This window comes from Gymnoscopelus microlampas, assembly GCF_963454915.1.
Source record: "Gymnoscopelus microlampas genome assembly, chromosome: 21".
NCBI classification, from domain to species: domain Eukaryota; kingdom Metazoa; phylum Chordata; class Actinopteri; order Myctophiformes; family Myctophidae; genus Gymnoscopelus; species Gymnoscopelus microlampas.
The window spans coordinates 38415497-38442404 of record NC_139958.1 but is presented as its reverse complement, the minus strand read 5'-3'; the positions used below and the strand labels follow the sequence as shown (position 1 = coordinate 38442404).

The window sequence follows — 26908 nt, the reverse complement described above, 5'->3', positions numbered from 1 at the left end:
TGGGGTGGAACGTAGGGGCATAGAGTCTGGTGCTGCTTGCTGAGCATCAAGTGCTATAGACTGATTTTGATCATATTGTGTCATGTCTTGGGCCACTACGTGGTTCTGTACATACTCACTGGTTCTTTGCAAGGGATCATGGGTGGCCAATTCCGTTAAGTCTCTATTGGGCTCGCGTTCCGGTTCAACTGCAGCCTCGTAGACCTCTGCCTCTGCTGAAGCTGCAACTGCTGCTCTCTGTATATGCAAGACATGTAGGTTGGCTTCTACCTCTGCTATGCGTCGTGCATTTTCAGCTTCCACCTCTGCTCTCCTACGAGTTGCCTCAGCTTCAAGATCTGCTTTCTCTCTCATCATGTTTGCCTCTCGTTCTGCGTAGGAAACCTCTACCCGTGCTGCCTCTGCCTTTGCTCTGGCTTTGGTGGCTGCAGCACTGGCTGCTGATCTGATGGAGCGCCCTGAAGTCTTGCTGGAGTGCACCGAGGCCTTGCTGGAATGTACTGAAGCCTTGCTGGAGTGCATTGAGGCCTTGCTGGAGTGCACTGAGGCATTGCTGGAGTGCACTGAGGCCTTGCTGGAGTGCACTGAGGCCTTGCAGGAGTGCAGTGAGGCCTTGCTGGACTGCTTTGAATCTTTTGAGCCAGAAGCTTGTGACCTGGTCACAAAGGTCTTCTCCATATTCTCTGCAGTCTGATCCATACTGGCTACTTGATTGATAGCAGCTTGGTATCTTCTGGTTAATTGAGCATGCAGAGTGTCAATCTGTAGACAGCTCCCATTTGTTTGATCGTTGAGTGGATGTCTTCTTACTATTCTGTCCTCACACTTGCGTGTCTGTGCAAAGGCTAGACAGATAGCGTACAAACTCCCAAGGCAATTTCTTTAGAAGAGTCTTTACTGTAGATTTGCATTGGGTTCACATTGATTTTTTGTAAGACTGTAAAACATAGAAATAAACAAACACATGGTTTCAGAAAAGCATTCAAATTACAAATATGCTGTTATCATTTGCAACTGAAATACACATACACATTACACATTACACATAATATTGGAAATTAACTTACAGACATATCTACTCCAAGACACACAAAAGTTGGAGAGCTGTGGAGAACACACTGCTGCATGCATGCTTCTCAAAAGAGCATGTAGGAATGACCTACTTGCTTTGGACTGTACCATCTCAAGGAAATAATTAACACAAAGTAACCACAGGGTGGCAAACCTGGAATGTACCATTTAAGAGGGGTTGACATAACATAAAGCAACCACAGGGTGGCATGTCACAATAACAATTAAAGAGGTCAGGGGACAGCACAGAATCACTGAAATATTTTTGGGTAACATTAAAACTTGGAGCAGACTTCATATTTGGGTAAAAATACTTGATATGAGCTTATTGATCTGTCTGCTTGGAAGTGGAACCAGCCATCAAACCGTAATTCAGGTATTTAGCAGGATTTTAAGTATGTATGTAGCAGAATTTAGTAAACCACAACTCCAGCATGACCACTAGTATGTTAAATGTATATTTGGGAGGAATATGTATACGTAGTCTTCCGTAATAACATGTCGTTTGCAGTTTTGTAATGGTTTGATACATCTGTGCAGATACCAGTAAGAACCCAAATTATTATACATGTGGTTATAGATTTAACTCACATTATATTTGCAGTTAGACGAATGTTGTCTTTTAGGCAAAACATACCACGTCTAACCTTGTACCTGCCATATATCACTGCTGGCTGTCCACAGACAGACAGGCCAACCTTTATTTTATCCTGTGGCGAAATTCATGTGTTGTCTCAGCCCGTAAGCTAGAAAATGTGTCATTCCACTCATAACCACACAGATGAATTGATATACTCCCAGAGTGTATGAGAGACGAGCCAAAAAAATCACCACAAATTACATTTGTCAGTGCCCAGGATCGAATGAAAGACCTTGTGGTCCAAAGTACTCTACCGAATGAGCTACCTGGACGAAGTACAGCCACTAAGAACAAGAGTTAGATAAGTTCACTTAATTACTGTCCACCACACCATCTTGAAATAAAATTAAAATGAATGATTAAATACAAGTGCACACTCAACCTGACATACTCGCTCTCTGGATTAAATTATCTTTTGAATATTATCCTTTGAATAACCAGAGGTGCAGGTCTTGCAAATAGTCGAACAGAGTCATAAGAATAACTACAAAACTTTATTGTACATATAAAGAAATATAGACTGTGTGTGTGTGTGTGTGTGTGTGTGTGTGTGTGCTTATTGCCACAGGCTACAAAGCATGACATTTACATAACATGTCAACTCTGTCATTAACAACAGCTTAAGGGTAGCAGTAAAAATAAATAGTCAGATACGTACAATACAAAGTAGGATAAAAACTAGGATATCAGGCAAACATCAAACTTAGCATCAGGTCAATGTAAACATCAAACCTAGCATCATGTAAACATCAAACCTAGCATCTTGTAAAGTTTAAACCTAGCATCACGTAAACATCAATCCTATCATCAGGTAAACATCAAACGTACGCGTGCGCGTGCGTGTGCGTGTGTGTGTGTGTGTGTGTGTGTTCACTGATGTTGGAGGGGCTTAGCAGTGCCCATCTGTCTGCTGGGGTCATCACTGTTCATCTGCAGCTCTTGGGGGACAGGGGCAAATACATAACAAAGTTAACCACTATTCCTTATGTCACATACATACAATTGGAGGAATTCCTCACTAAAGACAATTCATTCCATTGTGCTGTTAAATGATGAATAAAAGTCTAAACGTTCTCACGTGCAGATAACGAACCTCCCTTTGTATTTTATTACTAGAGTCTTTGTAGGAAAGTACAGGAGGAGACAGTATAAGGGAGAACAGCTTTTTTTTTTTTTTTTTTATACAGTGCTAATGTATTACCTGTGCATTCTTCCGCAGCCGGAGAGACACACAGCGCAAATATTTGCGACTGGTGGGCATCTGTCCCACAGTTTCCCATGTGTCCCTCTCATCATCATACTGCTCGATGGTATGGCCATGGGCATCCCTATCCCTACAAGAAGAAAGAACCATGAGAGTAATGTCTGGTGTGAACAAGCAGCCAACTTTTTCTAGGCTTCCATGAAGCAGTAGCCTTTTACCTGGGATTATACCCTCCAAGTACGTAGATCTTTCCATGCACCACAGCCACGCCAGGCCTGTAGCGTTTCTTGTTCATAGGGGCACACATTGTCCACTGGTTGGTTTTGGGGTCGAAGCTCTCCACCTGGTTCATGGCCCCATCACCCTCACCACCTATAGATAAACAGGAATGAACAGGATAGTGACTGTTACTGCAGGATAGTGACTGTTACTGCAGGATAGTGACTGTTACAGCAAAGCTGAAGTGAGTCTATTATGGAACTAAGAGCCATTAACAACAGCTATAGTATAATACCTATAAGGTAGACCTTTCCGTTGAGTGTACAGACACCTGCTTCAAAACGTTTAAACTGCACAGGAGCGACTTTTGTCCATACAGATGTTTCAGGGTTGTACTTGAACGTCTTGCAATAATCTGTCCCCAGAAGGACACATGACAGAACATTCATTGTCAACAGGAAATGGATTAATATGAAAGGCTTATTAGATATTTTTAGTTAGCCATTATACACCTGTTCCATACCCATAGCATAGATCAGTCCATCCAGTACAACCGCTGAAGAAGGGTGATTGTCATTTCGCATTCCGACATGCTTGACGAGCTGCCAGGTGTTGGTGATGGGGTTATATCGTTCCATTTTGTTCACTTCTGTATCAATCCTCCCCTGGCCTTGCACAGCAAACAGATATCCACCCAACGTCACCAGGTCTATGGACCCAGAGAAAATAAAATAAAAAAGACAAGAGAAATCATATCAAACAGGGGTCAATTGCCTAATGTATAACAAACTGGAAGTCCTTGACATTAAAAGGGTATTGATATTCGAACTGTGGTGCCACTTTATATGTCTATGAATTGAATACCAAGGCCCTCATTGGAAACAAGACCACAAGGACTTTCATGAACGGACCTGACAAAGTATTTTAAATGTAACTGTGCTGTTTTAATAAAAAACAGCACAGTTACATTTATAATAAAATATTCAATCAATCAATCAATCAATGACTATCATTGATCTAATGCCACCAGTAGACTTGTTTTGGTCATGTAGCAGCTGGCTGCTAGTTGCAGCTGATGCACTATAACCGTTTGGCTGAGCTTTTTTTTATATATTAAGGTGGTTGAAAGGATAAGAATACATTCTAATTGAATAAACCTAGTCTAATGATTGGATGTGTAGTATCCGGGAGCAGTATGGGTTGGCGCCCCAGCCTGTGTCTTCGGTGAGGAAGAAGCCCAACAAATCCACAGTGAGGGCCATTCAAGCAAGCTGCAAGTGGAGCCTGCAGTACCACCACGGCCCAAGACACCATCACACCAGAATGAAATGTTTGGAGCGGGGGAGTCTGGTGCAACGCTCACGTCCTGGACCTGGTGAGATGGAAAAGGAGCCTGGCCAGGAGGCCATCCACAGAGCCTAGCCCCTCCATGTGCCCGAGTATCTCCTCTCCCCCAGTCCCGGCAGAGTAATTCCAGACAAGCAGATTGAGTGGCACTGTCTTGCCCTAAAAGGACTGACCGTGGGTAGCTACCTGGGATGTAAGTCGGGGCTTGATCAACCCCGGCTGGGTCACCTGGGCGAGGGTGTATGTTGCGAGACCCGAAACACCCTATGACCCCAGGCTACAACACTGATGATACATCCCAGGTGCATCCATGTGATGTTTTTTCGTTGTTTTCAGGCGCACACACACACACACACACACACACACACACACACACACACACACACACACACACACACACACACACACACACACTATATTTGAGATAGGGATTCATTCATTCAGTACTTTTTCCTCTTCCTATAAAAAGTAGTGGAGTTGAGGTCATAAGTATCCAAAAGTACAAATACTCAAGTATATGTCTCAAGTAGGCTAAATGTACTTTGCTGATAGAACAATCCCACTAAAAAGGCAGATTGAGGAGACATTTTGATAGTGACATTATCAGTATCCCACACCTCTCTAGGCCATAATGTGCAACCTCTCCTTGGGTTACTAATGCAACAACACAAAGTGGTTAAATTGAGTGTGATAGTTTGACAGTCTTACTGAATGGACTGCGTGTATCATTCATGGAAGCCATCTTCACCCATGAGTCATGGAAAGGGTCATAACGCCACATCTCCTTGCTGACATCATGTTCAGACATCAATCCTCCAGCCAAATACACATACGAGCCTATGGTGGGGGATGAGCAGAATTAAAACAAGTCACGCCTTGATTGTTAATATTTATATAATAAGATATATTACATATTTTCAGAGCTCAAGATACATTGCCATTAAAGATAATACCGTGTGCATAAACAATTTGAATTGTCTTCACTGCTGTCATGTCACCACAAATCATAAAACATGTATTTCTGCCATAGTATACTGCTATATTATTGTGTAAGTTCACTATCAAGATAAACATGGACAGCATACACATGTAAGCTGCCAGGTGGGCTATAGTATACTTGCCTCTGGCAGCAGTAAAGTTAATTATTGTAGTAATATTTCGTTTTTTCCCCCACAACACCCTGTGAGCGATCAATAATTCAAGTGGTGAAATGCCATTCACTCTGAGCTCGCTCATCATTTTCTATAGTGGTTTAGCGTTCACTGCCAGGCTTCCCCTTACTTTGTTTAGCTTTGGCCAAATGTATGGAGCCTGTGAAAACAGAGCTACTGTATCCATGACAGTATTGAAGAAATGAGAACTCATCTATAATGGCTGGTGCCGCTGCTAATTACTCCCAAGTTGCCTATCACACCTTTAAAAAGTAGAACTTTTACCATGATAAAATAGCCTTTCCAGCCACAATATTACTACATGTACATTTCTATTCAGGGACAAAACAGAGTAAGTTCCATTACAGGTGCCAACTGTCTTGGCCTCTACTCCAGCTGATCTGATGGAACACCTCACCTGATCAGTGGTGGAAAAAGTAAAAGTAAAAGTATCAATACTGCAAAAAGTCCGGAATTTAAAATGTACTTGAGTAAAAGTACAAAAGTATTGGTATCCAAATGTACCAAAAGTAAAAGTACTAAAATGTTTGAAAATAGCAGATCTACAAGCTCACAACGTGTCACAATAGCCTAGGTATACAATAGGGCTAAAGTGGTTAATGTATGTTTTGTAATGTAATAATTTATATCTGCAAAGTAACTACAGTAATAACTAAAGTTTTCAAATAATTGTAGTGAAGTAAAAGTACAATATTTGCCTCTGAGATGTAGTGGAGTAGAAGTAAAAGTATTGACAATTGGAAATGCTCCAAAAAATTGTACTTGAGTACAGTACTTGAGTAAATGTACTTAGTTACTTTACACCACCTCACCTGATACAACCAGACTAGGCTCAGATACAGTGATGGGCAGTCGTGCCAGAGTCTTCCAGTCATTGGTCAGCGGATCAAAGCTCTCAACGCTGTCGCCATCCCTTCCCCCCACAATCAGTATCACTGCACATACAGAGGAATAGAAGATAAGATTAAGTGTAAAATCAAATAATGAAATGATGATCCGCAATAATGATTATGCAGCCCAAATAGCAAGGTAAGCTTTCGAAAAATCACCACCAATTATTTTCATTGCCAGTTGGGTTTGCTCATTGGAGGAATGGCTTTGCATTGGAAATCTCAACTAGAAAATCTGTGATGCATTTATAAATATACTAGAGGTCCGGGCGGCCTACGGCCGCCCGAAACCCCCAGCCGCGCACGGGGCCCAGCGTGGGCGCGTGTATATATGGGATGAACATTTGGGAAAAAAAAAAAAAAAAAAAAAAAAGTTGTAATGTAAAAGTAAAAAAATTGAGAAAAAAATTGGGAAGAAATAATATTTTTTATGTGTCAGGGGGTCCGCGGACCCCCTGGTGGTCCGCGCCAAAGTCGTCGGATGAAAATCTGCAAACGGTAAAAAAAAAAAAAAAAAAAAAAAAAAAAAAAAATCATGCAGGTTCTTGCTTGTTTCTGGCGTGGCATCCCAACCTGGCATCCCAATGCCGGCGATGTGTACTTCCGGGTTGCATAATGATGACATCACTGTCGAATCCTTTGCTGTCATGAACCTAGCCTGGTGTGTTGACCAGTAATGATGACATCACTGGCTAATCCTTTGGTGTCATGAACCTAGCCTGGTGTGGAGCAGAGCAGAGCAACGTGCTCTTGTTGTTTTGGGGATTTTCAATGGCGGGCCGTCGTGTTGTGTTGGCGTCGGTGGTACGCACGGTAAGCGGTAGGAAGCTGCTTCCACTTCCGTTGTGTCCGACATTTGGTGAGTAGAATTAATTATGTTGCGAGGTGGGAACGGTGTAGTGAGGCATGGCAGGTGCCCTACGCGAAACGTAAATTCAGGCCGCCCGCCGTGGCGACAGTGTTGGCGACATGTGGTGTGACGGTGTTGTGTTTAGTCGATAACAGAGCTGTGGGGTGTGGACACCGAGGGCACGGAAGTTGCTCGCCATTTATATAGTTAGATTGTTTCCACCATCTGTTGCAACATGAATGCATGCACCTGTGGTCCCATGCCGTGGTTGTGCTCTTTGGCTGTAGGGCAGGAGATGCTGCCTCTTGGCCTCGGAGATGAGCCTCTGACAGCCCTGAGAGTCTTTCACCAGCTCCACACACTCAATCACATCACGGAGGTATAAGGGGCTGACAAGAGGCAGGCGGACATGCGCTAGCACCTTAAAGAACAAATCCAACACCAATTATTCAATAGGCCAACTGGATATTGGGTGAACAACATTGCTTTCAAATCTCTACATCAGCCAAGACAAGGTGAGGAAACAAATTTACTGTATGACACTTTGTACACTATAGCTTTAGACTGTATACATTGTCTAGTTTAACATAGTCTGTACTTCCATTCACAACTGGCTATAACTGTGGTGTGAAAGAACAGTGTTGTTTAAGTCCTCTAGATGTATGGAGATCTAAATGACTGACAGCTGTGGAGGGTTCCTTTATGCTGCACCCTAAAACCCTTCCATATACTCCCATAGGATATACAATGTACAATAGTATTCTAGAGATGAATATCTGTAGAATACAGTCAAATCCCAGTTTTAATTTAACTCTGAAAATTGTACCAATGTGACCAAAATGGACCAGTAATGGTCAGTCATTTCCCAGTAACTTTTAAGTGTTTCACCTTATCAAGGCTTTCCCTGTGTGTAGGACACTTATTTAACCACAGCATGGCAGCCTCGAACACCATCTCCTCCTCGGGCACATTGAGATGATCACTGGAGACAATCTCTGAAAGTTTGTCCACTGAGAGAGACAGGAAGTCATCCTAGGAGCAGAGAAAATACATGGTTGTATTAGTCTATAGATTATGACCAGGGCCGCAACTATTGATTATCATCCAAGTGATTAGTCTATTGATTTGTTCTTCGATTGGTTAATCGTTCTTGGGGGAATCGTAATAGTTCTTGGGGGACTACATCGATTGACTGATTAACCACGTGAGGCCTAATTTATAATTCATTGTATGACGGTGTCGCACAAAAATAGCAATAAATCCACTATTGTATGTATTTTTTTTGGCCATTGTGTGACTCATGCCAGACCCCTGAACAGTTTTTGTGAAACGCTTGGTGTGGATTAGAGCATGGATGGGCCTGCATGGGGCCCATTTGGGGCCCAGTGTGACTATAGTCATGGCAGACCTCTGGACAGTGATTTTGCCAAGTTTGATGCGGATCACAGCAACAAGTACCGGATGTTACGTGTGTGACGTCCAGGGATGCATTGGTCATGGGACGTGGTAACACGCCGTGCAACCCCTTTTTTGAGCAGGAGCATGCACGTGCACATGCATGGATTTAAAACAACCCTAAATTCACACAACAAAGTTAATAAAGGCTGCCGACTGCCGGTTGTCACACCAGCATGAATTAACATAGGATTAACATAAGAATGAGCCTATAGATGCATATCAATTGTCCATTGTGTGACCTGTAGTGTAGGCGTTAAGCAACGTGCGCGTGACGTCATTAAAATAGCGTGCCACCACTAACGAAATCACTGATACAACACTGGTGACGTCCACAATCAACTGTCCAACCGGCAATCTTAATATAGGAATAATCAATTAAATCATTTTGTTTGACCGTTGCACCCCTAATTATGATCCTGTTCCCACCTTTTGTGCCGTCAGTACTGGTGACAGACAGGTGGCTTGATGGGCAAAAAAGGACAAGTGACGGTATCTTGTAAATATGCATCCAATCACTGATTGAATGTTTCTACACAGATGTTTGCACAACTTTAATATATATATTCTTTATTTTAACGCATTTTCTGCTTTTTTCAGATGGGAAAGTGACAAAGTGTAGAGAAACAGTAAACTGAAGGCAAAGGGATGGGGAGCCACAGACTGTGTTGATTTGAACCCCAGTCTCACAACTCAAAAGGACATGTGGTCAGTGAACTAACTGGTTGAGCCACGTGGCTCCCCCAACTTTATTACTGTATCAGTTTGAGTGGTCTTGTTTCATACTGTGAGTCACCACAGAATTATAAGCGGAAAAGAGAAACAATAGACAACTTGATAAATGAATGAATCCATATCCTTCACTCACTGACCTGCTGGTAGACATCGCTGAAGTGCTCCAGGATGTAATCCATGCTGTGCTGCTCCAAGGTTGCACAGGAGAGGGCATCGGCTAAGCAGTGGATCTCTACACAGTTCAGCTCATCCATGTGAAACTCCATGTAGCGACAGCAGGCCTCTATAACAGCTGTAACATCGAACAGGTTTGATACTGCTAGCAGGGCCTAGAGACCAAAGAAACAACATGGAAACAATATGGTTGTTAAGCACCAATGTAGGGCAAAACGCAGACAATGGATAAGGTATATGATGATAATACATTACCTGCACATTTGCATTGGAGATGGACACCTTTGAGGTATAGGCGTAGCTCACCAAAATGCTTAGCGCCTCAGGTTCCACATCATTGATTGTAATCCTTTCCTGTTTGGACTCCAGCATCCCAGAAGTGAACATTCCCTGTGCGGGTTGAAAAGGTGAATGGTTGGTTTAGAGCAGGGGTCTTCAACGTTTTCAGGCCAAGGACCCCTTAGCTGAGAGAGAGATGAAGCAGGGACCCCCTCTACATATTGTATTAAATTGTGTTGCAGATTAAAATTCTCCATAGATTTCATAGATGGCTTCATATACTGTATTTTCAGACATTTAACCACTTAAACCGCTTGTAGAAGCTTGCAGATCTACAAGCTTGTGAGCTTGCAGATCTGCTATTTTCTGCGAATGTTACCCTCAGAATATGGATTCTAGAGTTCAAGTTGTTCATGTAAAAAATAAGTTCCTATATCACACAAAGATTTGCCGGACCCCCTGTAGTAACTCTGGGGACCCCCTAGGCCCTAGGGGGTCCCGGACCCCCTGTTGAAGACCCCTGGTTTAGAGTATTCATGGTTTAGGCCTGGCTTATTTACATCAACAATAGCATCATGTGACAAACATTGAACTTCATTAACATGCAGGTCAATGTGTATTTACCTCAAAGTAACTGCTAAAGGACGCGAGTACAACTCTATGACAGGGGAACTCCTGTCCCCCACACCACAGAGTCACATCACACAGTTCCTTTTTCAGCCAAAGACTGTTTAGACCCTCTAAGACCTTGTTGGCATGCGTGGACTCCACAATGACAACATCCATGTCTCCTTTCTGAAGCCTATAAGACAGTAGGAGGGGAGGGAATGAACTGTCAGCAATTGGTTGGCATGTCACCTTAAAATGAACAGAATATACTCATGGAGAAAAATGACAGTGTGACAACATCACATTAACAGGTCAAATAACTATATGGACCTTGCTTTAAACGAGCTGAAAATGGTTTAAAGATGTATTCAAATTAACAAGACACGTTATAGAATTATTCATAGGGTTGCAAAGGGTCTAGATTTCTGGATGTATTTATGCATTGTTACTGTATGTTACTGAAAGCCAGTACAGCCATCACATAAAACAAATACACAAAAGTATAGCTGGCTTTGAATAACACTAACCCTGCAACACAACATGTGCAATAACCTCACAGTGTTTAGACCCATCATAGCTTTGCACGCATAAAAAAAGGAACATACACAATCCAAGTTTGAGATGTCAAACAGCTCTGGACGACACCATAGCCCTTCATTAACTGCCTAGCAGCTGCACAGTGTCAGATCCCTAAAAGCTAGGCCCCTCCCACTGGACCATACCATTCTTAATTGAATCCTCAATAACAAACAAAACAGTTTATTCCCATGACCAAAACTACATTTAAATGCATCTCAGTTACAGAATCATATCATTACCCGAAGATTACCCACACAGTAGTAAAGTACCTACCAAACCCACAGTTGGTATGTCCCTACTCTCAGACAGGCACCCACTTAAGGTATATAGAAAAGAAGGTACGATCATCTACGTCATTTTGGCTATCATCCATGATGCAATTCCAGCCGGCAGATTCGTCGCTTGCACTTGAGTGCGGTGGAATGCAGAGTTCGAGAGCCCGAAAATATATTTCTGAATGACAGAGTCACAGAGACCTTTGTAAAGTAATTGCTTCAGGAAAATAAAAGAAGACATAGATATCACACATTGTTTTCTGCTGTGTTGCTTTTCGATGTGTACTCTGTATACGTTTATTGAGCTATCTAAACTAAGAGCAAAAAGTACGTGATAGGCCAACTCCAGACACAGAAATCAGAAATTGCCATGTCCGCTTATTATAAGCAACTTATGGGCTTATTTTTCTGTGAAGTTGCTTGAAATATTGGTAGTTGCGGGTTGAGTTTTTTTTGGCTTTTTTCTAAAGTGCAGTTGATTATTTGGGCTTGCTTCACAATTTTAATTAATTAATTTAATTTAATTTAATTAATTAATAATTAAATTATTTTAACCAGTGGTTCTCAAAAAAATGTAAATCATGGAGCCCCAAATTAAAATGTATTTGTCCCTAACCCCATCTAAAAATGTTTTGTGCCAGGGAGCCCTGTACCAGATTTGTGTTGTTAGAGTGTTTCAAAATTCTTCAAATATTTCACATTTTATTTCAAGATTTGAAAAAAATAGCAGATCTACAAGCTCACATGTGATGCGTTGTGAGCTTGTAGATCGGCTATTTTCAATGTATACAGTTTAAGGTTTAACGGCTCATATGGCCTAGTGCAGAGGTCTTCAAGGGCCCCTAGGGGGTCTGCGGAGGTACTGCAGGGGGTCATATATACAGTATATATAAAATGTTTTTGTCCATTTTGTCTTCAAATATGTTTAAAACATTTTCCACATTTATGCTTAAAATAAATCATGATTCTGTCCATTTTTAATAGCTTGTATACATGATTATTGTGCAATTGACAGATTGTTGTTGTTCTCAGTTAATACGTGTGTTTTCATATGGCAGTATATGGCCACCTACCCACAGCCAGCTGTCCTGTTGCTAAGCACTACCAGTTTTGTAAGTAGTTGGGATGGGGTTTGATCAAATCTAAAGATGCATCAATTTAGCAAATCTGAATGCTTTTGAATCACTCAAATAGTTTTGGGTAACATTAAAACGTGGAGCAGACTTCATATTTGGGTAAAAAAGACTTGATATTATATGAGCTTATTGATCTGCCTACTTGGAAGTGGAACCAGCCATCAAACCGTAATTAATTCAGGTATTTAGCAGGATTTTAGATATGTAGCAGCAGATCTTAGTAACCACAACTCCAGCATGACCACTAGTATGTTAAATGTACATTTGGGAGGAATATGTATAGGCAGTATTATGTTGTTTGCCGTTTTGTAGCCGATACCAGTAAGAACACTAAGTATTGTACATATGGTTATAGAAGTAACTCACATTATATTTGCAGTTAGACGCATGTTGTCTTTTAGGCAAAACATACCACGTCTAACCTTGTACCTGCCATATATCACTGTCTGCTGTCAACAGACAGGCCAACCATTATTTTATCCCGTGGTGAAATTCATGTTTTGTCTAGAAAATGTGTCATTCCACTCATAACCACATATATGAATTGATATACTGCCAGAGTGTGCTGAAAAATCACCACAAATGGCATTTGTCAGTGCCCAGGATCGAATGAAAGACCCTGTGGTCCAAAGGTGAGTGCTCTACCGACTGAGCTACCTGGATGAAGTACAGCCACTAAGAACAAAAGTTAAATAAGTTCACTTAATTACTGTCCACCACACCATCTTGAAATCAAATTAAAATGAATGATTAAATACAAGTGCACACTCAACCTGACATACTTGCTCTCTGGATTAAATTATTTTTTGAATATTATCCTTTGAATAACCAGAGGTGCAGGTCTTGCAAATAGTCGAACACAGTCATAAGAATAGATACAAAACTTTATTGTACATAAGAAACACACATAAGAAATATATACTCTGTGTGTGTGTGTGTGTGTGTGTGTGTGTGTGTGTGTGTGTGTGTGTGTGTGTGTGTGTGTGTGTGTGTGTGTGTGTGTGTGTGTGTGTGTGTATTTATTGCCAATGGCCACAAAGCATGACATTTACATAACATGTCAACTCTGTCATTAACATCAGCTTAAGGGTAGCAGTAACAGGGTAAATAGTCAGATACGTACTGTACAATACAAAGAAACTAGGATACCAGGCAAACATCAAACCTAGCATATTGTGAACTTTAAACCTAGCATCATGTAAACATCAATCCATTCATCAGGTAAACATCAAACGTGCGCGCGCGCGCGTGCGCGCGTGCGCGCGTGCGTGCGTGCGTGCGTGCGTGCGTGCGTGCGTGCGTGCGTGTGTGTGTGTGTGTGTGTGTGTTTGTTGATGTTGGAGGGGCTTAGCAGTGCCCATCTGTCTGCTGGGGTCATCACTGCTCATCTTCAGCTCTTGGGGGACAGGGACAAAGACATAACACAAAATTAACCACAATTGGCATTCCATTGTGCTGTTAAATGATGAATATAACATTCTCATGTGCAGATAACAAACCTCCCTTTGTATTTTATTACTAGTCTTTGTAGGAGTACAGGAGGAGACAGTATTAAGGAAGACCAGCTTTTTCTTTTTTTTACTATACAGTGCTAATGTATTACCTTTGCATGTGCATCCTTCCGCAGAGACACACAGCAGTGCAAATCTTTGCAACCGGTGGGCATCTGCCCCACAATTTCCCATGTGTCCCTCTCATCATCATACTGCTCGATGGTAAGGGCACCCCTACACGAAGAAAGAGCTATGAGAGTAACGTCTGGTGTGTACAAGCAGCCACCTTTTTCTAAGCTTCCATTTCATACCTTTAATTATTCTCGAAAGACATTGAGGTTACCCTCATTTGCAGTGTCGTCGAGATACATCGAAGTACAATTTCATTTTCATGTTCAAATCAATATTCATATCAAAAGCAAGACAAAACAGAATCAAATAAAACAACCTTGGGTGGACCCAGGCCTACCTATGCCCACCCGTGGCTATGCCCCTGGCATGTTGACACGGAAAGATAAAAAATATGTGCTATGTGCTCTGAAATTACTGAAGCAGCCAACTTAAGAAAAAAGGGTCCAAGCAATCCTCCCCTGTTGACTTTTTGGGATCAATGGAGTGTAAATCACTAAAAACAACATTATACGTAAAAAGTTCCAGGGAGAAGTGAGAGTCCTCTCAACTTCCACATGAATGTTACAGGATAAACCCTGAGTCATGTCCTCTTCAAAAGAGGTGACCTGCGGCAGCAAAATGTTTGTTAAAAACTGTGCATAAATATTTTAGGTCAGAGACTACACTCTGACCGACGTTTACATGTGCAGGTAGTGAGGTAGCTTTTTTCTCTGACTGAATTGACGATCTTCCAGAATTTAGCTGGGTTGGAGTCGCAGCTAAGTATAGCATCTAGGTAGTAGGAGGATTTTGCTTTTCTTACAGCTGATGTAAATGTATTTCTTAGTTGTTCAAAAGCAAGCCAGTGAGAGAGGGATCTCCCGATTTTTTTGCCAATACCCAGGCCTTGATTTTTGACTGCAGCATAAATGTCAGCTCAGAAGTGAACCAAGGACTAGATCTAGCTTGTATTCTTTGTTTTTTGAAAGAGGAATGGGTATTTACTATTGAATTAAAAATGTGTATAAAATTATCCAAAGCTAGATTTACTTCCATGATTTCTAGAGTACTAGAAATGTTACCGTTTTGGAGGTCCAATAAAAAGGCCAGCTCGTTAAAATGTTTAAAATTTCTCCTTAAAACAACTTCTGAGTGAGACGTCTTTACCCGTGAATCTCTGATACAGGCTATTGGGCAATGGTCACTTACTTCCAGATCAAATACACCAGAGGCAATAATTCTATCGTCCCTACAGTATTTTCTAAGATCAAATATATTCAAGTTGACTGTGACATATCTCTTAGATTAGGTCTGGTGGGTTAAGTAATCAGTTGGACTAGGTTTAGATTACCACATACTTCCTTCAGATAATCGGAAGCATTCGATTATAGTTAAGATCACCAAAAATTAAAACTTCAGAATTACTGTATTGAGAAATTAGTTCTGCTAATCAATAGCTCTGGAGTCAGCACAGGGAGGCCTATAAACCCCAATCACTGTAATAGAAGTATTTGGCCCCAGATAACCAACAGAGCAATAAATTCAAAGTCATTTTGCATAGTAACAGCTTTTAAAACAGTAACTGGAAAACGTGATTTAATAAAAAATGGCCATTCCACCAGATCTAGCATTTCTATCTATTCTAAACAAGTTAAAACCATTTAATGTAAGGATATTCCAGAGTCAGGAATACCTTCCTTAAGCCAAGTTTCACTTAAAACTAGAACATCAGGGTCAGTTTGTGTAATCAGAATCTTTAAATGATCTAATCTTTCATTTTACCAAAATGCTTCTGATATTCAGGTGAATTAGACACATGCCTTTTATTTCCTATTTTTAAAGGCATGTGGAGTTAATGCAGAGACTGGGTGCAGAGTGTTGGATGGAGTAGTGGTGACAGAATGCTGCAGAGTAATTACTGTTTTTAAATTAAAAATATTAACCCCCTTTGGCCTTGAAACATGCCGAGGCAGGCGCACAAAGGAAGGATTTCTGACATCAATATTACAGATATTAGCAACAGAAACAGGAATGGCACTAGTCGTTTCCTCTGTAGCTGAGGGTGAAATTATAGCAACAAAATCATCCAGCCACAAGGGGGCAGATGCAGCTCAGAAACGGTGAACAGTGGTGGAACACAAAGGGTTCTGACCGGAAGTGCTTGAGACGGACATATTTACATGTGGGACCAACAACAGTCAAGCAGCATTGGCCATGAAGCACTAGCCTTTTACTTGGGAACATACCCTCCAAGTGCGTAGATCTTTCCATGCACCACAGCCACACCAGGCCTGTAGCGTTTCGTGTTCATGGGGGCACACAGTGTCCACTGGTTGGTCTTGGGGTCGAAGCTCTCCACCTGGTTCTCGGTCTCAGGTTCACCCTCACCACCTGTAGATAAACAGGAATGAACAGGATAGTACTGTTGCTGCAGGATAGTGACTGCTGACGCTGAAGTGAGTCTATTATGGAACTAGGAGCCATTAACAACAGGTAGTACTGTATAATACCTATAAGGTAAACCTTTCCGTTGAGTGTACAGACAGCTGCACCATAACGTTCAACCAGCGCAGGAGCGACTTTTGTCCATACAGATGTTTCAGGGTTGTACTTGAACGTCTTGCAATAATCTGGCCCCAGAAGGACACATGACAAAACATTCATTGTCAACAGGAAATGGATTAATATGAAAGGCTTATTAGATATTTTTAGTTAGCCATTATACACCTGTTCCATACCCATAGCATAGATCAGTCCATCCAGTACAACCACTGAATAGCTAGTGTCATCTGGCATTCCGGCATATTCGATGAGCTGCCAGGTGTTGGTGATGGGGTTATAGCGCTCCATTGTGTCCACTGTTGTATCAAACCTCCCCTGGCCTCGCAGAGCAAACAGATATCCACCCAACGTTACCAGGTCTATGGACACAGAGAAAAGGAAAAAAAGACAAGAGAAATCATATCAAACAGGGGCCAATTGCCTAATGTATAACAAACTGGTGGTCCTTGACATTAAAAGGGTTGATTATCATTGATCTAATGCCTCCAGTAGACTTGTTTTGGTCTTGTAGCAGCTGGCTGCTAGTTGCAGCTGATGCACTATAACCGTTTGACTGAGATCTTTTGTTTATATTAAGGTGGTTGAAAGAATAAGAATACACTAATTGAATAAACCTAGTCTAATGATGAGGTCACACGCATGGAAATAGCAGTTTGGCGCACAACACCATTGTAGGACAAAATATATCAGGCGATACATCAGGCTTAGCTGTTTTTTTGGAATGTCAAGACCAAAAAATCTAAACCAGGTCCACATTACCGACGTTGAATTATTTTGTATGGAATAAACCATCCGTGTTGTCAGCTGCTACAGTACAATGCTAAATAATGCTGTAAAAATGGGGAGGGGATGTGTGTACAGGTATGAGCAAAAAGAACAAATCTGCAAGCTAATAACATGTAACATCACAACACAGGGAAGGCTTTGTTTGTTTTGTTTGTTTGCACTAAAAAAGGTGAATACAAGAAGAAGGTACGCTGCTTCTCGAACAGCAAGCCATGGATGGACAAGATGCATCTCTTAAAGGGATATTTCTCTTTCAAAAAAACTTTGGGTCATTTTATCGTCTACTCTATTTTAAGTTGCTTGATTCAGTATTTAGATATTTGATATTAATTTTATCAGACACGCCCCCTTCCTATACAAACCCATTATAACTTCAAACTCTCATTTTTAACATGATAGATTCATGAAAAACACCCATCCTTGGTTCTGGTGACTCACCCTGCTTTCCTAATACGTGAGGGGGCCGTGTTTTTTCGATAACTTTTTACATTTTTTTAAAATCTTTTTTTTATTGTATTAAATTCTTTTCATTTTCAGAAAAAAATATTAAAAATAAATGAAAAATGTTATCGAAAAAACACGGCCCCCTCGCGTATTAGGAAGGCAGGGTGAGTAACCAGAACCAAGAGCGGGTGTTTTTGATGAATCTAATATGGTTAAAATGGAGTTTGAAGTTATAATGGATTTGTATAGGAAGGGGCGTGTCTGATAAAATGAATATCAAATATCTAAATACTGAATCAAGCAACTTAAGAACGGTCTGGGGGGCTGACAAAAGCATGAGTAGACGATAAAATGACCTAAAGTTTTTTTGAAAGTGAAATATCCCTTTAAGTGCATCTTCAGGATTAATTCATATGGTACTTTTTCCCCTGACCTTTAAAAAGTAGTGGAGTTAGGGTCATAAGTATCTACAAATACTCAAGTACATAAATGTACTTTGCTGAGCTGTCCACCACTGATGGAACAATCCCACTACAAAGGCAGATTGTGGAGACATTTTAATATTGACATACAGTATCCCACACCTCTAGGCCATAATATGCAACCTCTCCTTGGGTAACTAAAGCAACACCACAAAGTGGTTATTCAAATAGTTTCAGTTTGATAGTCTTACCGAATGAATAGCGTGCGTCATTCATGGAAGCCATCTTTACCCATGAGTCATGGAAAGGGTCATAACGCCACAACTCCTTACTGATATCAGAATCATCACCATCAGATAAGACCCCTCCAGCCAAATACACATACGAGCCTATGGTGGGAGATCAGCGGAATTAAAACAAGTCACGCCTTGATTGTTAAATAAATACATATTTTCAGAGCTCAAGATACATTGCCATTAAAGATAATACCGTGTGCATAAACAAATTGAATTGTCTTCACAGCTGTCATGACACCACAATTCAGAAAACATGCATTACTGCTAGTATACTGCTATATTATTGTGTAAGTTCACTTTCAAGCTAAACATGGACAGCATACACATGTAAGCTGCCAGGTGGGCTATAGTATACTTGCCTCTGGCAGCAGTAATGTTAATTATTGTAGTAATATTTAGTGTTTTTCCCCCACAACACCCTGTGAGCGATCAATAATTCAAGTGGTGAAATGCCATTCACTCTGAGCTCGCTCATCATTTTCTATAGTAGTTTAGTGTTCACTGCCAGGCTTCCCCTTACAAAACAGAGCAATGATAACTCCACCAGCCATCTATAATGGCTGGTGCCACTGCTAATTACTCCCAAGTTGCCTATCACACCTTTAAAAAGTAGAACTTATAGTTTTAATACCATGATAAAATAGCCTAAATAGCCTTTCCAGCCACAATATTACTACATGTACATTTATATTCAGGGACAAAACAGAGTTCCATTACAGGTGCCAACTGTCTTGGCCTCTACTCCAGCTGATCAGATGGAACGCCTCACCTGGAAAAGGTACTCAAATGTTTTACTTAAGTAAAAGTATCAATACTGCAATGCAGAAGTACTCTGTTAGAAGTAAAAGTCCGGAATTCAAAATGTACAAAAGTACAAAAAGTATTGGTATCCAAATGTACTTAAAGTACCAAAAGTAAAAGTACTAAAATGTTTGAAAATAGCAGCTCTACAAGCTCACAACTAGTAACTAAAGTTTTCAAATAATTGTAGTGAAGTAAAAGTACAATATTTGCCTCTGAGATGTAGTGGAGTAAAAGCATAGACAATTGGAAATACTCCAAAAAATTGAGTAAATGTACTGTACACCACTGCACCTGATACAACCAGACCAGGATCAGATACAGTGATGGGCAGACGTGCCAGAGTATTCCATTCATTGGTCAGGGGATCAAAGCTCTCAACGCTGTCGTCATCCCTTCCCCCCACAATCAGTATCTCTGCACATACATACAGAGGAATAGAAGATAAACACATAAGCAGGTGTGAGAATGAGGCTGGGTACTAACAGCAAAGTAATGTGTGAGTATGAGAAATGTGACAGCACAGTTAGCATACATTGGTATACATTTTAAAGTTATAGTTACCTAAAACTATGCATAAAGTGCCCGACATCTAAATCCAACATGTTAAGTGTAAAATCAAATAGTGAAATGATGATCCGCAATAATGATTATGCAGCCCCGATAGCAATAAGCTTTCGAAAAATCACCACCAATTATTTTCATTTCTTTGCATTGGAAATCCCAACATAGAAAATCTGTGAGGTATTTATACATATATTGTTTCCACCATCTGTTGCAACATGAATGCATGCACCTGTGGTCCCATGCCGTGGTTGTGCTCTTTGGCTGTAGGGCAGGAGCTGCTGCCTCTTGGCCTCAGAGATGAGCCTCTGACAGCCCTGAGAGTCTTTCACCAGCTCCACACACTCAATCACATCACGGAGGTATAAGGGGGTGACAAGAGGCAGGCGGACATGCGCTAGCACCTTAAAGAACAAATCCAACACCAATTATTCAATAGGAGAACTGGATATTGGGTGAACAATATTTCTTTCAAATATCTACATCAGCCAAGACAAGGTGAGGAAACAAATTTACCGTATGACACTTTGTACCCAATAGCTTTAGACTGTATAAACATGTCTGTACTTCCATTCACAACTGGCTATAATAACTGTGGTGCGCAAGAACATTGTTGTTTGAGTCCTCTAGATGTATGGATATCTAAATGCCTGACAGCTGTGGAGGGTTCCTTTATGCTGCACCCTAAAACCCTTCCATACACTCCCATAGGAAATACAATGTACAATAGTATTCTAGAGATGAATATCTGTAGAATACAGCCAAATCCCAGTTTTAATTTAACTCTGAAGAGTGTACAAAATGTGACCAAATGGACCAGTAATGGTCAGTCATTTCCCAGTCACATCTAAGTTTTTCACCTTTTCAAGGCTTTCCCTGCGTGTAGGACACTTATTTAACCACAGCATGGCAGCCTCGAACACCATCTCCTCCATGGGCACATTGAGATGATCACTGGAGACAATCTCTGAAAGTTTGTCCACTGAGAGAGACAGGAAGTCATCCTAGGAGCAGAGAAAACACATTATTGTATTAGTCTATAGATTATGACTAGGACTGCAACTATTGATTATCATCTAAGTGATTATTCTATTAATAATACACTTTAGCACCTTTCATGACATGAAAGTGCTTTACAGGGTGAAACACATAAAATAAAATAAAGCGAAAGTGCTTTACAGAAAAAGCAACACAATACAACAACAAAGCAGAGAAAAAAACATCAAAGCAGTTTAACAATGGCATAAAAATAAAGGCAGGAAATTAATAACAATGGTATTGAAATAATGGCGAAAACAAAAGGCAGTGAATCAAGAAAACTGCGAAGGCATAAACAGCAACCCAGCGACATAGGAAAAAGATCAACTAAAAGCAAGAGTGAAGAAGTACATCTTGAGCTGTGCTTTAAAGCTATCTACGGAGGGGGCCTTAGGTATATTGGGAGTTTATTCCAAGCAGTCAATGTAGTGATGCTAAGACTGGGGTGATATTTGGAGAAAGTGAAAAACGGGCGTTGCTGGTCCATTGCACATGGTAATGGTCAATGGCTGTGTGCAAATGCAGATCAATTGCTCCAGCCACTGAGGAGAACTGGGCAGAAGAGATGTTTGGGACAAACAGACACATTCTTGGGGACAGACAGCGCTTTGTTTAAATATTGGAGGATTGTACGATGACCATTCTCATGCCAGACCCCTGAACAGTGTTTGTGAAACGCTTGAGAGCGTGAGTGGGCCTGCATGTGGCCCACTGGGGCCCAGTGTGACTATAATTATGGCAGACCCCTGGACAGTGATTTTGCCAAGTTTGATGCAGATCAGAGCAACAAGTCCGGATGTTAAGTGTGTGACGTCAACCATCCACTGTCCAACCACTAGGCAATTTTAATATAGGAATAATCAATCAAATCAATTTGTTTGAGCGTTGCACCCCTAATCATGACCCTGTTCCCACACTTCTTGAACTAATCTTTTGTGCCGTCACGTCAGTACTGGTGACAGACAGGTGGCTTGATGGGCGAAAAGGACAAGTGACAGTAGCTTGTAAATATGCAAAAAAAATATTCCCCACCTTTAATATTGTATCAGTTTGGGTGGTCTTGTCTCATACTGTGAGTCACCACAGAGAGAAACAATAGACAACTTGATAAATTAATGTATCCATTATCCTTCGCTCACTGACCCGCTGGTAGACATCGCTGAAGTGCTCCAGGATGTAATCCATGCTGTGCTGCTCCAAGGTTGCACAGCAGAGGGCATCGGCAAAGCAGTGGATCTCTACACAGTTCAGCTCATCCATGTGAAACTCCACGTAGCGACAGCAGGCCTCTATAACAGATGTAACATCGAACAGGTTTGATGCTGCTAACAGGGCCTAGAGACCAAAGAAACAACATATGGTTGTTAAGCACCAATGTAGGGCAAAACGCAGACAACGAATAAGGTTTATGATGATAATACATTACCTGCACATTTGCATTGGAGATGGACACCTTTGAGGTATAGGCGTAGCTCACCAAAATGCTTAGCGCCTCAGGTTCCACATCATTGATTGTAATCCTTTCCTGTTTAGACTCCAGCATCCCAGAAGTGAACATTCCCTGTGCGGGTTGAAAAGGTGAATGGTCGGTTTAGAGCAGGGGTCTTCAACATTTTCAGGCCAAGGACCCATTAGCTGAGAGAGAGATGAAGCAGGGACCCCCTCTACATATTGTATAAAATTGTGTTGCAGATTAAAATTCTTCATAGATATCTTCATATACTGTATTTTCAGACATTTAACCACTTAAACCGTCAATACTTAGTAAACTTGACCGTTTGCTCTATACTTGGTCTGCTCTTTCCCCCCCTCTACACCAAACCTCTTTGCTGAAAATAGCCGATCTACAAGCTTGTGAGCTTGTAGATCTGCTATTTTCTGCGAATGTTACCCTCAGAATAGGGATTCTAGAGTTCAAGTTGTTCATGTAAAAAATAAGTTCCTATCACACAAAGATTTGCCGGACCCCCTGTAGTAACTCTGAGGACCCCCTAGGGGTCCCGGACCCCCTGTTGAAGACCCCTGGTTTAGAGTGTTCATGGTTTATGCCTTTATTATTTACATTAATTGTGTCAACAATATGGCATCATGTGACAGCCAAACATTGAACTTCATTCCCGTGCAGGTCAATGTGTATTTACCTCAAAGTAACTGCTAAAGGACGCGAGTACAACTCTATGACAGGGGAACTCCTGTCCCCCACACCACAGAGTCACATCACACAGTTCCTTTTTCAGCCAAAGACTGTTTAGACCCTCTAAGACCTTGTTGGCATGCGTGGACTCCACAATGACAACATCCATGTCTCCTTTCTGTAGCCTATAAGACAGTAGGAGGGGAAGGAATGAACTGTCAGCAATTGGTTGTCATGTCACCTTAAAATGAACAGAATATACTCATGACAGTGTGACAACATCACATTAACAGGGCAAATAACTATATGGACCTTGCTTTAAACGAGCTGAAATGGTTTAAAGATGTATTCAAATTAACAAGACAAGTTATAGAAATATTCATAGGGTTGCAAAGGGTCTAGATTTCTGGATGTATTCATGCATTTTTACTCTATGTTACTGAAAGCCAGTACAGCCATCACATAAACAAATACACAAAAGTATAGCTGGCTGTGAATAACACTAACCCTGCAACACAACATGTGCAATAACCTCACAGTGTTTAGACCCATCATAGCTTTGCACGCATAAGAAAAGGAACATACACAACTGCAATGAAAGCAAAATCCAAGTTTGAGATGTCAAACAGGTCTGGACGACACCAAAGCACTTCATTAACTTCCTTGGACTTAACGTGCCCTACGTACCTGTACGTGCTTGCGTCATTGCCTGCGCAAACGTGATCACATTTGAATATGTCGCGGGACTTCTGCAGCCGGTCGCATCTGCACTAAACTTCTGGGAACTCAGATTACATCTGCACCAACCAGGTGTAAAGGACCAATCAGAGCGTCTGCTGAACGTTCCAAACGGTGTTGCCATGTCGGCTTATTATAAGCGACTTTGGGCTTGTTTTTCTGTTAAGTAGCTTGTAAATATTGTTGCGGGTTGCGTTTTTTTGGGCTTGTTTCTAAAGTGTAGTTGCTTATTTGGGCTTTTTTCCTACTTGTTGTTCGAACCAGCGGTTCTTAAACATTTTCAAGTCAAGAACCCCCAAATGATATGTATTTGTCTGAATGTCTGTGGACACCCTATCTGAAAACATTTGATACCCCCCCCCCCCCCATACAAGATTTGTGTTGTTAAAATGTCAAATTGTTTGCAGATCTACAAGTTCACAGCGTGTCGCGTAGAATAACGTATGTGTTTAAAGGGCAAAGGGGCTCGCTTATTTTGGGCTAGTTTAATTTGCCTAGACCCGGTTGCTTGTTTCTCTCACGCAAAAAAACTGGCAACACTGGCGCTAGATGCTGAGGCTGCACCTGCAGCTTCTTCATTCCATCAGCTGACAGCGTTATGATCGGACGTGTCTAGTTACCTTGGCTTTACCTACTAGTTAGTTAGTCTTCTTTATCTACTTGTCTTTAAACGTCAGTCTGTCCGTTTAACATTAGTTTAGTAGTTAAGTTTAACGTCTTTCATTGATTGTTGTTTTACAACAACATGGGGATCAAAACGTTTGTGGACGTCGGTGTGGACGACGTGCTGGATGGAGGAGACCGTTGCCGGTACCTGGTCCAGAGCGTCGTGGGAGTGGGAGACTTCTCAACGGTCGTAAAATGCATCGACATCATGGACACTGATGTCACCGTGGCCGTTAAGATCTTCAGTGAACAACACTTTGCAGCAGACAAAGAGGTAAGTTAAGTGTTGATTTGAAGCTTTTTAACGTTGTATGTATTGTGCTAGCCTAGAGCACCGATTGCGCTGTTCTTCAATCCCTCTGCTCTACACCAAACCTCTTTGCCTCTTTGCAACAAAAACATACTTTTACCCCCGAGCCACGGATGTTACAAGGCGATCCGGACCGCGATAAGTACCCGTATCTCCCGTATTGTTCAATAAAAAGCATTTTAATCCCATCGCCGGCCATTTTTTTGTTGTTGTTGTAATGTATCAGAGTGCAATACACCTCCCAACCATTAGTGTCGCGTGGTTGAAAGTATCAGAGAAAATTTGGAGAAAATCGCTGGCGATCGGATTAAAATGCTTTTTATTGAACAATACGGGAGATACGGGTACTTATCGCGGTCCGGATCGCCTTGTAACATCCATGGCTCGGGGGTAAGCACTTTATGTTTGAAATCTGAACGTTTATGTACATGTGAGAGTGGCAATGTAACAAAAATCGAACACCGCTATAAACCAGGGGGACATGGCACCATGACGCTTGTTTACAAGCGTCATGTGAACCATGGCTAGGACTGATCAGCCTTGGTTGGAGGAGGGTGTGTGGAAAGTAACTAAGTACATTTACTCAAGTACTGCACTTAAGTACAATTTTGAGGTACTATTACTTTACTGGAGTATTTCCAATTTGCAATATTTTTACTTCTACTCCACTACATCTTGGGGGTTTAGCCATAGATAATAATATTATAACAATAATGTATCATGATTAAGTAGTCAAATTTAATATGAACATCAAACAAAAAAAAACGTTTATATGGTGATGGTAGCTTTTTAACTTATTTTATTTTACCAAATGGGTTTCAGGTTGGCCTTTAATCAACTTAAGCCCAATATACTTTGTTGTAGATGAAAAATTGGCGATATACAAGCTTGTAGATCTGCCATGTTCTGATTATTTTTTTTTTAATGTATGGCATTTAAAATTATTATTGTTTTGAATTGTTTGAAGAATGCAGGTTCAAAATAGCGATCTATTCCTAGCCCAGTTGAAAGTAACAAACCTAACAGTGTATTTTCTTGTATTTTCAGGTGTCCATTTTGGAAGCAGTGCAAGCCTTGCATCCAGACATATGTGGATTGTTGAGGTTTGACAAGAGCTTTTGGCACAACGGATACAGATGTTTGGTCTTTGAGATTCTGGATTGTAACCTGTTAGAGTTCATCAATGACAGAGGTGGACCCCTCTCATTGATGGAGATTAGACCCATCATACAACAGGTACATTTATATTATTTCTTTATTATATGCACTCTAATCTCTCAAGACAGCCTTTTCCCCCTTTTTCTTTTAACTTAATGGCTTCCAAGATTGTATTTAATTTAACCCAGTGATTACAGGTACATGTGTAACTTAGTGACTACAGGTACATTTGATTTCAGTGGTGGAAAAAGTTATTTATGTGATGTTAGATAGTAGATTTTCACCTTGCTACAGCATTACGGAGACTGCAGACTAGTGTTAACATTTATGTGATGTTGTATCGTTGGTTTTCAGCTTGCCATAGCATTACTGATGCTACAGAGTGTGGGTTTGATCCATGGAGACATCAAACCAGACAACATCATGCTGGTCAATCAGCGTCAACAGCCCTTCAAAGTCAAACTGATTGACTTTGGACTGGCTACAAATGTCTGCGAGGTGCAACAAGAATGCACAATGCAGCATCCTTATTTTAGGTGAGTTGTCATTTACATTTCGTCTTTGTTATCTTAACTTGTGTTATGGATATCATTGCTGTCGGGCAGAAACCTAGCATCTCCATATTTCATATTTTTACATATTTTTCCTAAATTAATGCCATAGCTTGAGTCCCACAAAGATAGCGAAAACATCAGATCACAATGCATCTTGTAGATCTTGCAATTGAAAATCTTTGAACGGGAAATTTGA

General features: G+C 41.0%; 2 protein-coding genes across 2 annotated transcripts; both read right to left on the bottom strand.

The window, feature by feature from the left end:
• Positions 1-1004: 1004 nt before the first annotated feature.
• Positions 1005-10822, bottom strand: LOC311037960 (kelch-like protein 24; the record flags this gene model as incomplete). The annotated part of the gene is made up of 12 exons (XM_084047255.1): positions 1005-1014; positions 2586-2647; positions 2913-3045; positions 3134-3287; positions 3658-3843; positions 5190-5318; positions 6466-6588; positions 7643-7814; positions 8282-8425; positions 9721-9912; positions 10013-10147; positions 10661-10822. The coding sequence occupies 12 exons, from the start codon at positions 10820-10822 to the stop codon at positions 1005-1007; spliced, it is 1602 nt and encodes a 533-aa protein (XP_083903381.1).
• Positions 10823-14025: 3203 nt separating this feature from the next.
• On the bottom strand, positions 14026-23455 carry LOC311037959 (kelch-like protein 24; the record flags this gene model as incomplete). Its single annotated transcript, XM_084047254.1, has 10 exons — positions 14026-14031; positions 14239-14362; positions 16486-16630; positions 16978-17160; positions 19845-19967; positions 20347-20518; positions 20975-21118; positions 22296-22487; positions 22579-22713; positions 23294-23455. 10 exons carry the CDS (start codon positions 23453-23455, stop codon positions 14026-14028), a joined length of 1386 nt encoding a protein of 461 aa, XP_083903380.1.
• Between the last annotated feature and the right edge of the window lie 3453 nt (positions 23456-26908).